This window comes from Ornithorhynchus anatinus, chromosome X1, assembly GCF_004115215.2.
Source record: "Ornithorhynchus anatinus isolate Pmale09 chromosome X1, mOrnAna1.pri.v4, whole genome shotgun sequence".
NCBI lineage: Eukaryota > Metazoa > Chordata > Mammalia > Monotremata > Ornithorhynchidae > Ornithorhynchus > Ornithorhynchus anatinus.
In genome coordinates, this window is record NC_041749.1 from 117,482,126 (window position 1) to 117,496,714 (window position 14,589).

Sequence of the window (14,589 nt, forward strand, 5' to 3'; positions counted from 1 at the left end):
CTGAAGGTCAGCTCTATTTAATGGTGGAGAAAGATGGGCAAGAATGCCCTAGCCAAAGTAATACCATACAAAGTAATATAGACTCTACTCAAGCAACAGAAACCCTAGGTCCTTTCACCTTCTGAAAGGAAGAGTCAGAGACATTGGCTGAAATTTTCAGTGCCCCTCTGAGAATCAATTCTGCTTCTGGTTGCAGGTGAGCAAAGACGGACCAGTCTGGCACGATGAAATTCCAGGTCCTCATTTTGCTGATGGTGGCTTATTTCCACATTGGGAATAGCCAAGGTATGGTGCTGCTTTCCCTTTTCCCGCCCTTTAGGCCTTAGTCACCTCATTCTGAGTCGTCCCTCCGGCTCAGTTTCCAGAAGCAGATAACTCCTTGTGGGGGCCGCGGTCACAGCAGCCCGGGGTTGATTTCACTTTCAGAGGGTCCCTCCCTCCACCCCTGCTTTTCCTCATGTCTAACCTAAATCCCTCCTGCTGCATCTAACCAACCCCCACTGCCCCACTGGAAGAGCAGGTGGCTGGGGGGAACGGGCTTCTACTCTGTCAAGACCACGCTGCAATGAAGGGCAACAATGGGAGCTGGGGGAGAGATCGGAGATCTGGGTTTCTATTATCTGCTGGCTTTCTGGGTATAACCTTCCCCTGAGCCTGCCCTTTGACTGGGAGTCAGTTGAGCCTGCTCCCTAGGAGCAGGGTGGGGCAGGGGGTAGCAGAGTGAGCACCTGCTAAGGAAGCCCCATCCGCCAGATTTCACCATCGGGTAGTTACTGATTAGTGGGATCAAAAGTGTCCGAACAGCTGCAGGGGCTTGCTGTTCCTCACACCTTTGATCTCCCAGCACTGCCCCAATATGTGTGTGTGTGTGGGTGTGGATGTGGGTGGGGGCGATGAGGGTACAGTTTTGAAGTCCGGCAGGAGCTCAGCCGGTTGTGATTCTACCAGAGTCTTGTAACTTGATTGGCACTGTTTCCATTCATTCACTCATTCATTCATTCATTCAATCGTATTTATTGAGCACTTACTGTGTGCAGAGCATTGTACTAAGCACTTGGAAAGTACAATTCAGCAATAGAGACAATCCCTAGCCATGCCGGGCTTACAGGCTAGAAGGGGGGAGACAGACATCAAAACAAGTAAACGGGCATCAATATAAATAGAATTATAAATATGTACATATATACACAAATGCTGTGGGGGTGGGGGTAGAGCAAAGGGAGCGAGTCGGGGCAACACGGAGGGGAGGGAGAGCTGAGGAAAGGGGGCTTAGTAGTAATAATAATGAGGGTATTTGTTGAGCACTTACTATGTGCCAAGCACTGTTCTAAGCACTGGGGGAGACACAAGATAGATTGTCCCACGTGGGACTCACAGTCTTAATCCCTATTTGACACATGAGGTAACTGAGGCACAGAGAAGCTAAGTGACTTGTCCAAAGTCACACAGCTGACAAGTGCCAGAGCCGGGATTAGAACCGAAGAGCTCTGACTCCCAAGCCCAGGCTCTTTCCACTGAGCCGCGCTCTGGGAAGCCCTCTTGGAGGAGGTGAGTGACATGCCCAGAATGTTTCTGTAGAAAGATAATCCGGGCAGCAGATTGAAGTATGTACTGAAGTGGGGAGAGACAGGAGGTTGGGAGGTCAGAAAGGAGGCTGATGCAGTAATCCAGTCGGGATAGGATGAATGACTGTACTAACGTGACAGCAGTTTGGATGGAGAGGAAAGGGTGGATCTTGGTGATGTTATGAAGGTGAGACCGGCAGGCTTTGGTGCCGGATTGGATATGTGGGGTGAGTGAGAGAGGGGAGTCAAGAATGACACGAAGGTTGCAGGCTCGTGAGACGGGAAGGATGGTTGTGCCATCCACAGTGACGGGAAACTCAGGGAGAGGACACGGTTTGGGAGGGAAGATAAGGAGCTCTATTTTGAACATACTGAGTTTAAGGTGGCGGGAGGACATCCAAGTAGAGCTGTCCTGGAGGCAGGAGGAGATGCGAGCCTGGATGGAGGGAGAGAGAAGAGGGGAGGAGATATAGATTTGGGTGTCATCCGCATAGAGGCGATAGTTGAAGCTGTGAGAGCGAATGAGTTCACGAAGGGAGTGAGAGTAGATGGAGAATAGAAGGGGACCAAGAACTGACCCTTGATGGACCCCTACAGTTAGGGGATGGGAGGGGGAGGAGAAGCCCGTGACTGCGGTAGATACAAGTTAATCAGGTTGCCCACAGTCCTTTTCCCACCCGCGGCTCATAGTCTAAGTAGTAGGGAGAACAGCTAATGAATCCCCATTTTTCAGTTGAGGAAACTGAGGCACTGAGAAATTGTGATTTGATGATTGTGGCAGAGCTGGGATTGGAACCCAGGTCCTCTGAGTTTCAAGCCCATGCTCTTTCCACTAGGCCATGCTTCTTCCTACCAAATACAATAATAATAATAAATAATTATAATGATAACTTTCAACCCACTTTCCACCTGAGCTCTGCATTTGTCTCTGGCAGGTTCCTATGAAGATTGCTGCCTGTCTTACCACACGAGGATCGATCCACGCATGCTGCCACATATAAGGCGGTACACTATCCAGAGGGTGAATGGGAGCTGCAACTTGCATGCGGTGATGTAAGCAGAGCACCACCCTTTTCCCCAACCACCCTAAGTTCTGGTCCTGCTTGACACATACCATAGCAGAGCTGGTGGGTTGGGAGCCCAGTCTGAGCTGGTTGGCCAGGAACTGTCTGTGTGAGGGCAGAGGCAGCTGAACCAAAGGGACAGGGTTGCAAGGGCAAGAGAAAGTATTAGAGGTGTTGACCAGGCAAAGTCAAATAGGCTGGATTCAATCCATAGGATTTATTAAGCACTAACTGTGCACAGCACTGTACTAAGCCCTTGGGAGAGTACAGCACAGTCTTTACCCTCAAGGACATTACCATCTAGCAGGGAAGGTGAATACTGAGGTCATTTACAGATGGGAGGAAGAAGGAAAAGGGGAGTTACGCTTAAGTACCGAATTGCGCTTAGTACAGTGCTCTGCAAAACAGTAAGTGCTCAGTAAATATGATTGAATAAATGAGTCTAAAATATGTACAGGAACCCCGGAAGTGCTGAGCTGGGGCTTCTCTATCTTTTCCCAGTCTTTGAGATATGGGAGTGTGGGGAGGGACAGGCATCCTTTCATGCCCTTTTTACAAATGAGGAGACTGAGGCTTAGTGAGACCCAGAGACTTTTCAAGGTCATTCATTCATTCAATAGTATTTATTGAGTGCTTACTATGTGCGGAGCACTGTACTAAGCGCTTGGAATGTACAATTCGGCAATAGAGACAATCCCTGCCCATTGACGGGCTTACAGTCTAGTCGGGGGAGACAGACAGACAAAAACAATAGCAATAAATAGAATCAAGGGGATGTACACCTCATTAACAAAATAAATAGGGTAATAAAGATATGTACAAACGAGCAAATGAACACAGTGCTGAGGGGAGGGGAAGGAGCAGAGGGAAAGGGAGGGAAGGGGGCTTAGCAGAGGGGAGGTGAAGGGGGGGCAGAGAGGCAGCAGAGGGAAAAGGGGAAGCTCAGTCTGGGAAGGCCTCTTGGAGGAGGTGAGCTCTCAGTAGGGCTTTGAAGAGGGGAAGAGAGTTAGTTTGGCAGAGGGGAGGAGGGAGGGCATTCCAGGACAGTGGGAGGACGTGGGCCAGGGGTGGACGGCAGGATAGGCGAGAATGGGGGACGGTGAGGAGGTGAGCGGCAGAGGAGAGGAACGTGCGGGGTGAGCAGTAGAAAGAGAGAAGGGAGGAGCGGTAGAAGGGGGCAAGGTGATGGAGAGCCTTGAAGCCTAGAGCGAGAAGTTTTTGTTTTGTGCGGAGGTTGATAGGCAACCACTGGAGGTTTTTAAGGAGGAGAGTGACATGCCCAGAGCGTTTCTGCAGGAAGATGATCCAGGCAGCGGAATGAAGAATAGACTGGAATGGGGAGATGCAGGAGGAAGGGAGATCAGAGAGAAGGCTGACACAATAATCCAGCTGGGATATTATGAGAGCCTGTACCAGTAAGATAGCCGTTTGGGTGGTGAGGAAAGAGCGGATCTTGGCGATATTATAAAGGTGAGACCGGCAGGCCTTGGTGATGGAGTGGATGTGTGGGGTGACACCCCCCCCACACAGCATGTTGGTGATGGGCCCGATCTGGGACCCAGGTCAGTCAGTCAGTTGTATTTATTGAGCACTTACTGTGTGCAGAGCACTGTACTAAGCACTTGGGAGAATACAACATAAATAATGTACATTCCCTGCCCACAACAAGCTTACGGTCTAGAGGGACTAGTTTACAGTCTAGAGGGCCTAGCTCAGTGGCACTATCTTGCTACATTAAGGGCTTACTTGGTTGTCTCAGAAATGGATGGACACCACCAACTAGCATGCCCCATCCCATGGGCGGCAGAAGACTTTTCCAAGAAATGTGCAAACACAAACTCCTTCAATATACCCGTCCCACTTTTTCTTTTCCTTCAGTGACCCTCCTCATCATCCTATGTCTCCCCCTCCATTGACCTCAATGAGTTCTTTCTTGGGTCTCCCAGCCTAGACTGCAGCACCCTGGGCCCCTGCCATTTCATGGATTAGTTCCCAAGAGAGACAAAAGTATAACGATCATCATCCCATGGGCAGTGCCATTCCTGGTTGAGATGCACTGTCCATCCAGCCCAGTGTTTGGTCTCCATGGCAACAAGCTTATTGGAGGAACTGTGTGATGGTTAGGAATGGGCCTTCTGACATGGAGGAACAACCAAGAGTAGGCTAGATCAGCAGGTTAGGGTGGTTTCTGTGTTATAATAGACTAAAAAATATTAGGACTCTAGTCTGGAAAGTAGAAGACTGAGAGGAGACTTCACTGACATTGACCAAAGAATAAAAGGTGTGGCTAAGGCCAATCCAGAATTGCTGTTCCCCAAATTCCATAGTACCAGGGTAGGATGAGGGGACACCCAATGAAGCTTAAGGGAGGTAGGTTTACAATTAAAGAAATAATATTAATTGTGGTTTTGGTTAAGTGTTTATTTTGTGCCAGGCACTGTACTAATCACTGGGAGAGATACAAGATAATCAGTATGACCACATAGTCCCTGTCCCAGACCTGGGTTCTAATTCCGGCCATTGCCTGCTTTGTGACCTTGGGCAAGTCACTTAACTTCCCTGTGCCTCAGTTACTTCATCTGTAAATAACCTGTTCTCCCTCCTACTTAGACTGTTAGTCCCATGTGGGTGCTGATTATGTTGCATCTACCCCAGTGCTTAATACAGTGCTTGGCACATAGTAAACACTTTATGAATACCATTATTATTAGCCTAGCAGTCTAAGGGGGGAAGGAGAACAAGTATTCAATCCCCATTTTACAGATGTAGAAACTGAGGCCCAGGGAAGTGAAGTGACTTTGCCCAAGGTCACACAGCAGGCAATGGCAGAGCTGGGATTAGCCAGTCAGTCAGTTAGTCAATAGTATTTATTGGGTGCTTACTGTGTGCAGAGCCTTGTATTAAGTGCTTGGGAGAGTACATAGAACCCATGTCCTCTGACTTCCAGGCCTGTTCTCTTCCTACTAGGCAACACTGCTTCTCTTTCTTACAAAGGTGGTGGGATGGGGGTGAAGGGCAGAGGAGGGAGCATTTGAAATTTTTGCCCACAGGAAGTCTTGCAGTTGAATAGATTGGCTAGTCCCAGAGGGGCTTGGGCACATCCAGGGACAAGTGGTCCATGTTGGCTTGCTGGAGGGCGAAGCAGGGATGTGGAGGGCAAAGTTAGGGCATTGGAAAGTTAGTCCCTATTCACAAAGATGGATATTTAGGAGGGCAATCAGGACCTGATTTCTCCAAGAATGCTGTTTCCATGGAGATAAAACCCTGGGCTGGACAGGCCTTGGATCTGATCCAGCAGTGGCATATGCGTGGACTGGTTTTCATCTGTCACTTTTATCTCTAATAACTATTAATGGATCTATCACCCAAGGGTCTATTTAACCCTTCTCAAACCTTCTAATATCCCTAACTTTTGCCTCTAGTAACCCATCCTCAACCTCTTGCTCAGAACTCTACCCAAACCTCTATAAGGCTTTCTCAGGACAGTAGCAACAGGACAAAATTTTCCAGCCGGGAAGCTCCAGCTCCCCACTCAATCCCAGACACCTCCCTGGATCTCCTTGGGACTCTCAGATACAGGGGCAGGGGAAGAGACTTTTTGTCTCCAGGTCACCCACAGTCTGGTGTTTCCCACGATGATCTGCATCTCTGATTGTCTCAGCTTTCACTTCCGGAGGCGTAAAGTACTTCTCTGCGCTAACCCTCAGGAGGAGTGGGTGAAATTGGCAAAGAAAAGAGTGGATGAGAGGTTCAGGCACTCGAAGAAACTCCAAGGTGAGTAAGGGCTGTCACAGCTCCTGGGGCCTGAATCTGTCCTGGCCAAGGCGTTTTTATGGACTTCACCCATCCGCGGACCACTTTGTCCACCTCCTCAGCCCTAGGCTGTCTTCACTGGCCCCCAAATCTGCTCCAGAACAGGAGTTTTCTAAGGGGCACGTACCCTGCTTTGTACTACCAGAAGGCCAGAAGTCAGAAGGTCGTGGGTTCTAATCCCAGCTCTGCCACTTGTTTGCTATGTGAACTTGGGCAAGTCACTTCACTTCTCTATGCCTCAGTTACCTCATCTGTAAAATGGGGATTGAGACTGTGAGCCCTATGTGGAACAGGGATTGGGTCCAACCTGATTTGCTCGTATCCACCCCAGCACTTGGTACAGTGCCTGGGACACAGTAAGTGCTTAACATACCATAATTATTACTATTAATTATTATTATCCTTGGATTTTTCAGTGCTGCCTATGGAATGACCATATCTGAAATCCTAACCTTGATTTCAACCCCAACCAAACCCTATTCATGCCCTTGCCTCACCCCTAGGCTGAACCCTAACTTGAACCCTAGTTTAAGCTCTAGCCTTCCTGAGGCTCTTTTTTGACTGAAATTCTTGGGTTGCTAATTTCCATTTACGGAACCATTGACAATTGGGTTTTGTAGACAATAGGACTTGAGGCATCTGGTTTTGGGTTGCTGGGGGTCCTCAGCTGAGACAGTCAACTGACTGATTTACTGAGGCACCCCCACTGCTTCCCTCTTTTTCTCTTATGATATTTGTTAAGCACTTACTATGTATCAGGCACCTTTCTAAGCACTGGGGTAGATACAAAGTAATCAGGTTGGATACAGTCCATGTCCCACATGGGGCTCACAGTCTTAATCCCCATTTTGCAGATGAAGTACCTGAGGCCCAGAGTAGTGAAGTGACTTGCCCAGCAGACATGTGGCAGAGCCAAGATTAGAACCCAGGTCCTTCTGAATCCCAGGCCTAGTGAGCTCTATCCACTAGGCCACGCTGCTTCTCTAAACTTCCCTCAGCTCTTCTCTTGCACTTCCAGTGGTCCACATCAACTGATGGCCACTTTGTCTCTCAGTAGGAGTGACCAGGACCAGTTTGCCCCATCCTCGTGCCATGCCTCACTCTCCCACCACTCTACAGAATTCCTCCCAGCGGGGGCAGGGTGAGTAGTGTCCTCCCTAAAGGGATCTACTGTGGGAGCAATAGATCCAGAGGCTTCCCCCTTGACCAGGGCAGAGAGCTCAGGCAGGATTCAGGGGAGTCCGGTAGGTGAAATACAGACTGGGCAATAAGTACCTAGAAGTCAGAAGCCACCTATGGAATCGGTGGGGCTACTTAATGATCGTGGGGCAAAAGGTAACCTTGGGAGTGGATTCTTTAGTTCAGTCTTTACTGAGGAAGACATTAAAGGATTCTCACATCCAAGCTGTTTTCAAAACGGATTGGTCAGAGGAATTGGATCACACTGTGGTGACCACACAAGATATTTTAGACCAAATAGAGATCCAAGATGTAGACAACCTATGGGGATCAGATGACTCCTACTTTAAAGTTCTAAAGGAACTCCTGGCAACAATGTGTGACATGGCTACTGAACCAGAGGACTGGAAAATCACCAATGTGGCACCCATCTAGAAGAATGCTTCTGGTGGTGATTCTGGAAATGTCTAGATCAGTGAGTGCCACTGCCCTGCCTGGCCAACTAGGGGAATAGGTAACTCATTTCAGGCTCAGAGGGTGCTCAGATAAATGCGCAGCTCAGTGGAAAGAGCACGGGCTTGGGAGTCAGAGGTCATGAGTTCTAATCCTGACTCTTGTAAGCTGTATGACTTTGGGCAAGTCACTTAATTTCTCTGTGCCTCAGTTCCCTCATCTATAAAATGGGGATGAAGATTTTGAGCCCTACGTGGGACAACCTGATCACCTTGTATCTCCCCCAGCGCTTAGAACAGTGCTTGGCACATAGTAAGCGCTTAACAAATACCAACATTATTATTATAAATGCAGCCTGGGGAGGAAAGACAGCATGGAGCCTGCAGGAGGAATCAGCCCTCGCCAATCTGCTGAAGCCCTGTGACAGGATGGAAGGGAAACAAGGGTCTGACGGACTTACTGTTTTCCAAAACTCTTTGCAAGGTCCCACCTCAAAGGCTTCTGCAGAACCTGAGTAGTCACAGGATTGGAGCAATCATTCTGTTCCGGACAGGAAATGGGCCCAAAGACCAGAAACTGTGTTTGGGGGAGGGGGGTGAAAGGCTACTTTTCAGGGTGAAATGTGAAGAGTGGAGTGCCCCTGTAGGACTCTCTTGGCTCACACCTTCATAACTGATGGGGCAGGGGGAGTGTGCAGTGCAATCTCCCTGGGGGCAGGGACATTCAGCCCTTTGGCGTGGAGAACCATGGGGCCGACAGGGACAAACTGCAGGTGCCGCTCACAGAGCCGAGCAAGGAGCCGAACAGGGCCGTGAAGCTTCGGTGTGAGCAAACTACAGGTGATGCCGCCAGGTAAGAGCAACGCAAACTACAACCGCTGGATCTTGGACTGGGAGCAATCAGTCGTGACTCTGGAGGGAGATCTCAGAGCTGTCGCTAACTGCCCATTCAAACCATCTGCCCACTGGGCGGTAGCAGCCACAGAGGCCAGCTTGGTGCTGGGCACTGCTGGGAGCCAAGTCATGGGGCACAGTATGACCCCTGGATAAAACCTCAACCTGTTCTCACCTGGAACGGCACCAGCAGCGGGGAGGTCAGAACAGAGTGGGAGCAGGGACAGAGGAGGGCAACTAAGACAGCCGGGCGGGGGGGGAGCAACTTCTGTGGAAGGAGAGACTGAAAAGATTAGACCTCTTCAGTTTGGGAAGATGCAGGGTGACAGAAAGGGCACGACTGAAACTTACAAAGTCATGAAGGGTGTGGACAAGGGCATACAAAATTTTTATTCACCAATCCCACAGCACCAAGGTGCTCCTGGGTTGGACCTTGTGTTTTTGGCCTCGGAGTGGTCCACTGAAGCTCGAGGGTGGTGGGGTTGGAGCAAACAAAAGGAAACATATGCAATTCACTCCCACAGGAAATCGTGCAGTCAAAATTCTCAGCAATTTCAAGAGGGGTTGGATAGATTCGGGGTAGAGTAGGCCCTAATGGATGACTAGAGGAGAAATTTGAATGTGGAGGGAAGAGTGAGGGGTGTTGGATGGTCCATCCCTAACCATAGGAATGGCTGTCCAGGAGGGCAACCAGCCCACACTTCTTCCAAGCCACCCGGTGTCCCTGTTGGAGACAAAACCCCGGGCTGGATTAGACTGTGGGTCTGACCCAGGAATGGTAGTGCCCATGGGCTTAATCATAACGCTATAATAGTTATAATTATAATTATGCTATTTGTTAAGTGTTTTCTGTGTGCCAAGCACTGTTCTAAGCACTGGGGTATATACAAGGTAATCAAATTGGACACAGTCCCTGTCCCCCATGGAGCTCACAATCTTAATCCCCATTTTACAGATGAGGGAACTGAGGCCAAGAGAAGTTAAGTGACTTGCCCAAGGTCACACCACTGGTCGTGGGAGCCGTGGTAGAACTGGGGATGAGGCAGCAGAGGGCCAGGGGTGTGGGGGGACATGAAGTCCCTTAGAAACAGTGAGTGGGGGTGGAGGCCTTGAGGGTGGAGCATAGGCAAAGCGGGCAGGGCCGGGCTAGAATTCCAAGATCTCCCACACCTTGCCTTTCCCCAGGGACACCAATGACATCTCTGGGTCTAATTTATTTTTCAGGGTAGGGATCCAGGAAGGGGAGCTCTCGGGAACTCAGCAGTCAACATGGACCCCAAGGGGAAAATGGAGCTGCAGTACCACTGTTTCTGACCTAATGTCACTTCTGGAATTTTCCACGTGATTGTAAATGTCTTCCAAGAAAAGGTCTGCCACACACACTGGATCGGTCAGTTTATGCTACACCATATTGTCCCCTGTAGAGGGTGAGAAGGGACTGTCTGGAGAAACTCACCTACTCTCGTGTTCTGGGAATTGGCATCCTGGACCAACTGGGGTGCCCAATTGGAAATCACCCCTCACCCCCCCCACCTCCAAAAGGGGGTTTCAGGGAGAGCGAGTCAGGCCTCCCACTAAGCCTGGAGCCAGAGGCATTGAAGAGCGTATGGAGGATGTGACTTTGCCATAGGAGTGGGAGCAGCTGTACACTTTGAAATGCCAAGGTGGGTGCCGCCCTTTGTGGTTAACACAGAGAGAGGAGAAGACCTGGGTTCACCCCTCTGAGAGTTGGGAGTCTGACTGGAGGACTCGCACTCAGATGAACAAGGAGACCCTAAAACACCAAATCAAGAAAAAAAATCTAGTATTTACCTAGGTCTTTAGCTCACCAGAGTTCTCTGGTTGGGGTGGTCCCTTAGGTCCTGGATGCACAGCAGGATTACTAACAGATGTTACAGGAGTGGAGGGGTGAAGGAAGGGAAACAGGAGATAAAAAATGAGTTTTCATTTACACTGGGAGGTTCCCACAACTGAGAACTGGGAAGAGGTGGATGGTGCCTTATGATTCTTTCCACCTTCTCTTTGGTTCAATATGGTACTTGTCAAGCATTAGGATTCCAGCAGGCTGATCTTTGGTTTGTGTGAAGGGGTTTGGGGTTTAATTCACATGGGTTTTCTATTTTTTTTTGTAAGTTTGTTAAATAAACTTGTATAGAAAAAGAATGTGCTGTGTCTCTGTCCCTCTCACTCACTGCTCCAACCCGCTCCCGATCTCAAGCCATGTTGGGTGGGGGCCCAGCTAGCTCAAGCAGGCACCAGAAGCCTGAGGGTCACCCTGGGGGATTGGGCCCGGACTTGGCTCTGGTAAATATCTTTACTGGTGACTGGGTTGGAGGAATCAAGAACATGGTCACTCGATTAATTGCTTAGTACAGTGCTCTGCACACAGTAAGTGCTCAATAAATACAATTGAATGAATGGTGATACTAAATTAGCCCAGGTGGCTACCACTTTGGAAAGCAAGAATAGGACGAAGAGGGACCCAAATTGGAAAGTGGTCTGTTCAAAACAGAATGGAATGAAATAGGGAGAAGTGCAAGACGCCCTTAGGGTTGAAAAACAAGTACCATGAACACAGATGGAGAGAGATGGCTAGACATGAAAATGGGTGAAAAAGACCTCAAGCTGGAAGACTCAGCAGTGTAGTGCTGGGATTTATAAAGCCAACAGGGCACTGGGATTTGCCAAAGGAGTAAACCCATTTCCAATCTTCAGTCTCCTTGCTCCCCTCCAACCTTCCACATCCAACCCCAACAATGCCCAGGGACACCTCACCCCAGTCCTTTCTTCCTCACTTTGCATTTCTTCCTACTAGACTTTCTTCTCTCCATCCTCCCACCCTATTGCTGCAACCCCATTTAAATGCCACCTAACATGAGTAAACACCCCTTCATCCTAGACCTGTTCCTACCCCATTCATCCTTCTTCTTTCCCAATGCACAATCCTGGATCACTCTAAATACACTGCTTCTTCCCCTGCCACTCCCTCCTCAGGGGCCCTCACCGTTTCTGACTCCCCCAGTGCCATTTTCACACCATCTCATCCGCACGACATTCTGATGGCTCTTTCCCCTCTGCCTTAAAGCATGCTCATGTCTCTCCTAGGCTAAAAAAACAAAAAAATCCTTCCCTGGATCCCACTGCACCTTCTAGCTTTCACCCCATCTCCCGCCTTCCATTCATTCTTTCAATCGTATTTATTGAGCACTTACTGTGTGCAGAGCACTGTACAATGCACTTGGAAAGTACAGTTCGGTAACATAGACAATCCCTACCCAACAATGGGCTCACAGTCTAGAAGGGGGAAGACAGACAACAAAACGAAACAAGTTGACAGGCGTCAGTAGCATCAAAATAGATAAATAGAATTATAGATATATACACATTCCCATCCCAACTCTTCCAACAGATTGTATACACCTGCTGCCACCTTTTTCTCTTCTCCAACTTCCTTCTGGATCCTCCACAACCCAGCTTTTGCTCCCGTCACTCCACTGAGGCTGCTCCCTCTCTCTCCAAGGTCACCAATGACCTCCTCCTTCCCAAATCCAATGGTCTCTACTTGGCCCTGATTCTCCTCAACCTCTCAGCAGCCTTTTCCACTGCAGAACACCCCCTTCTCCTGGAAACACTCTAGCCTTGGCTTTACAGATACAGTTCTCTTCTGGCTCTCCTCCTACCTCTCTGGCCAATCCTTCTGGATCTCTCTCACTGGCCCTTACTTTGCCTCCCACGCCCTAACTGTCGGGTTCCCTCAAGGCTCTGTTCTTTGTCCCCTTCCCTTCTCATTTTACACTCACTCCCTTGGAGAGCTCATTCGTGTCCATGGCTTCAACTACCACCTCTAAGCTAGTGATTCCCAAATCTACCTTTCTTCCATCTCTTTCTCTCTCTCTATCTCTCTCATATCTCCTCCTACCTTCAGGGCATCTCACTTGGACATCTTGCTGGTACCTCAAGTTCAGTGTGACCCACACTGAACTCTTCATCTTTCCTCCTAAACCTTCCCTCTACCTAAATTTCCCATCACAGTTGACAACACCACCATCCTCCCTGGCTCTGAAGCCTGTAACCTTGACATTCCAGACCCCACTAGACTGTAAGCTCCTTGAGGGCAGGGATCATGTTCACCAACTCTATTGTATTCTCCCAAGCACTTAGTACAGTGCTCTCCACATGGTAGGTGTCAGTCATATTTATTGAGTGCTTACAATGTGTGGGGCACTGTACTAAGCTATTGGGAGAGTACAATATAACAATATAACAGATATATTCTCTGCCCACAATGGGCCTATAGTCTAAAGAGGGAGATAGACATTAATATATATAAATAAAATTACAGATATGTACGTAAGTGCTGTGGGGCTGGGAGGGGGTGATGAATAAAGAAAGCAAGTCAGGGTGACACAGAAGGGAGTGGAAGAGGAGCTTGGTTAGGGAAGGCCTCTTGGAGTCAGTCAGTAAGTCAGTCTTATTTACTGAGCACTTACTGTGTGCAGAACACTGTACTAAACGCTTGGGAGAGTACAATATAACAGACACATTCCCTGCCCACAACGGGCTTACAGTCTAGAGGGGGAGACAGACATTAATATAAATAAATGAAATTACAGATATGAACAGCTGTGGGGCTGGGATGGGGGATGAATAAAGGAAGAGAGTCAGAGTGATGCAAAAGGGAGTGGGAGAAGAGGAAAGGAAGGCTTAGTCAGGGAAGGGCTGTTGGAGGAGATATGCCTTCAATAAGGCTTTGAAGCTGGGAAGAGTAATTGTCTGTTGGATATGGAGAGGGCATTTCAGGCCAGAGCCAAGATGTGGGTGAGATGTCGGTGGCAAGATAGATGAGATGGAGGTACAGTGAGAAGGTTAGTAATAGAGGAGTGAAGTGTGCAGCCTGGGTTGTAGTAGGAGAGTAGCAGGTGAGGTAGGAGGAGGCAAGATAACTGAGTGCTTTAAAGTCTATGGTAAGAAGTTTCTGTTTGATGTGGAGGAGGATGGATAACCACTGGAAGTTCTTGAGGAGTGGGGAAAAATGGCCTGAACGTTTTGGTAGAATAACGATCCAGGCAGCAGAGTGAAGTACTGACTGGAGTGGAAAGAGATAAGAGAGAGGAAATCAGTAAGGAGGCTGTTACAGTAATCATGGCAGGCTAGGATAAGTACTCAATAAATCCCATTCAGTGGTTGACTGACCCTAAATTCACTGTCAGCGTGGCTTAGTGGAAGCAGCATTGCTTAGTGGAAAGAGCACGGGCTTAGAAGTCAGAAGGACCTGGGTTTTAGTCCTGCTCCACCACTTGTCTTCTGTGTGACCTTGGGCAAGTTACTTCACTTCTCCGTGCCTCAGTTACCTCACCCGTAAAATGGGGATTAAGACCGTGAGCCCCATGTGGGGCAACCTGATTACCTGGTACCTACCCCAGCGCTTAGAACAGTGCTTGGCACACAGTAAGCGCTTAACAAATGCCATCATTATTATTATTTTGTTAATTTGTATCTACCCCAGTGTTTAGAACAGTGCTAAGTACATAGTAGCACAAATACCAAAATAATAATAATAAATAAAAACAGTAAGCACTCAGTAAATATCATTGATTGATGGATTGGGGGTGTGACAAGAGA

At 48.7% G+C, this 14,589-nt stretch overlaps 1 protein-coding gene across 2 annotated transcripts; it reads left to right on the forward strand.

The window, feature by feature from the left end:
* The first annotated feature begins 205 nt into the window (after positions 1-205).
* On the forward strand, positions 206-11,073 carry CCL25 (C-C motif chemokine ligand 25). 2 transcript variants are annotated; one of them, XM_029051921.2, is made up of 5 exons: positions 206-285; positions 2,501-2,618; positions 6,291-6,403; positions 7,497-7,583; positions 10,192-11,073. In XM_029051921.2, the coding sequence occupies exons 1-5, from the start codon at positions 225-227 to the stop codon at positions 10,194-10,196; spliced, it is 384 nt and encodes a 127-aa protein (XP_028907754.1). In that variant the 5' UTR covers positions 206-224; the 3' UTR covers positions 10,197-11,073. The 2 variants fall into 2 exon arrangements, with proteins under 2 accessions (XP_028907754.1, XP_028907755.1); XM_029051922.2 differs by having other exon boundaries at positions 7,500-7,583.
* The last annotated feature ends 3,516 nt before the right edge of the window (positions 11,074-14,589 follow it).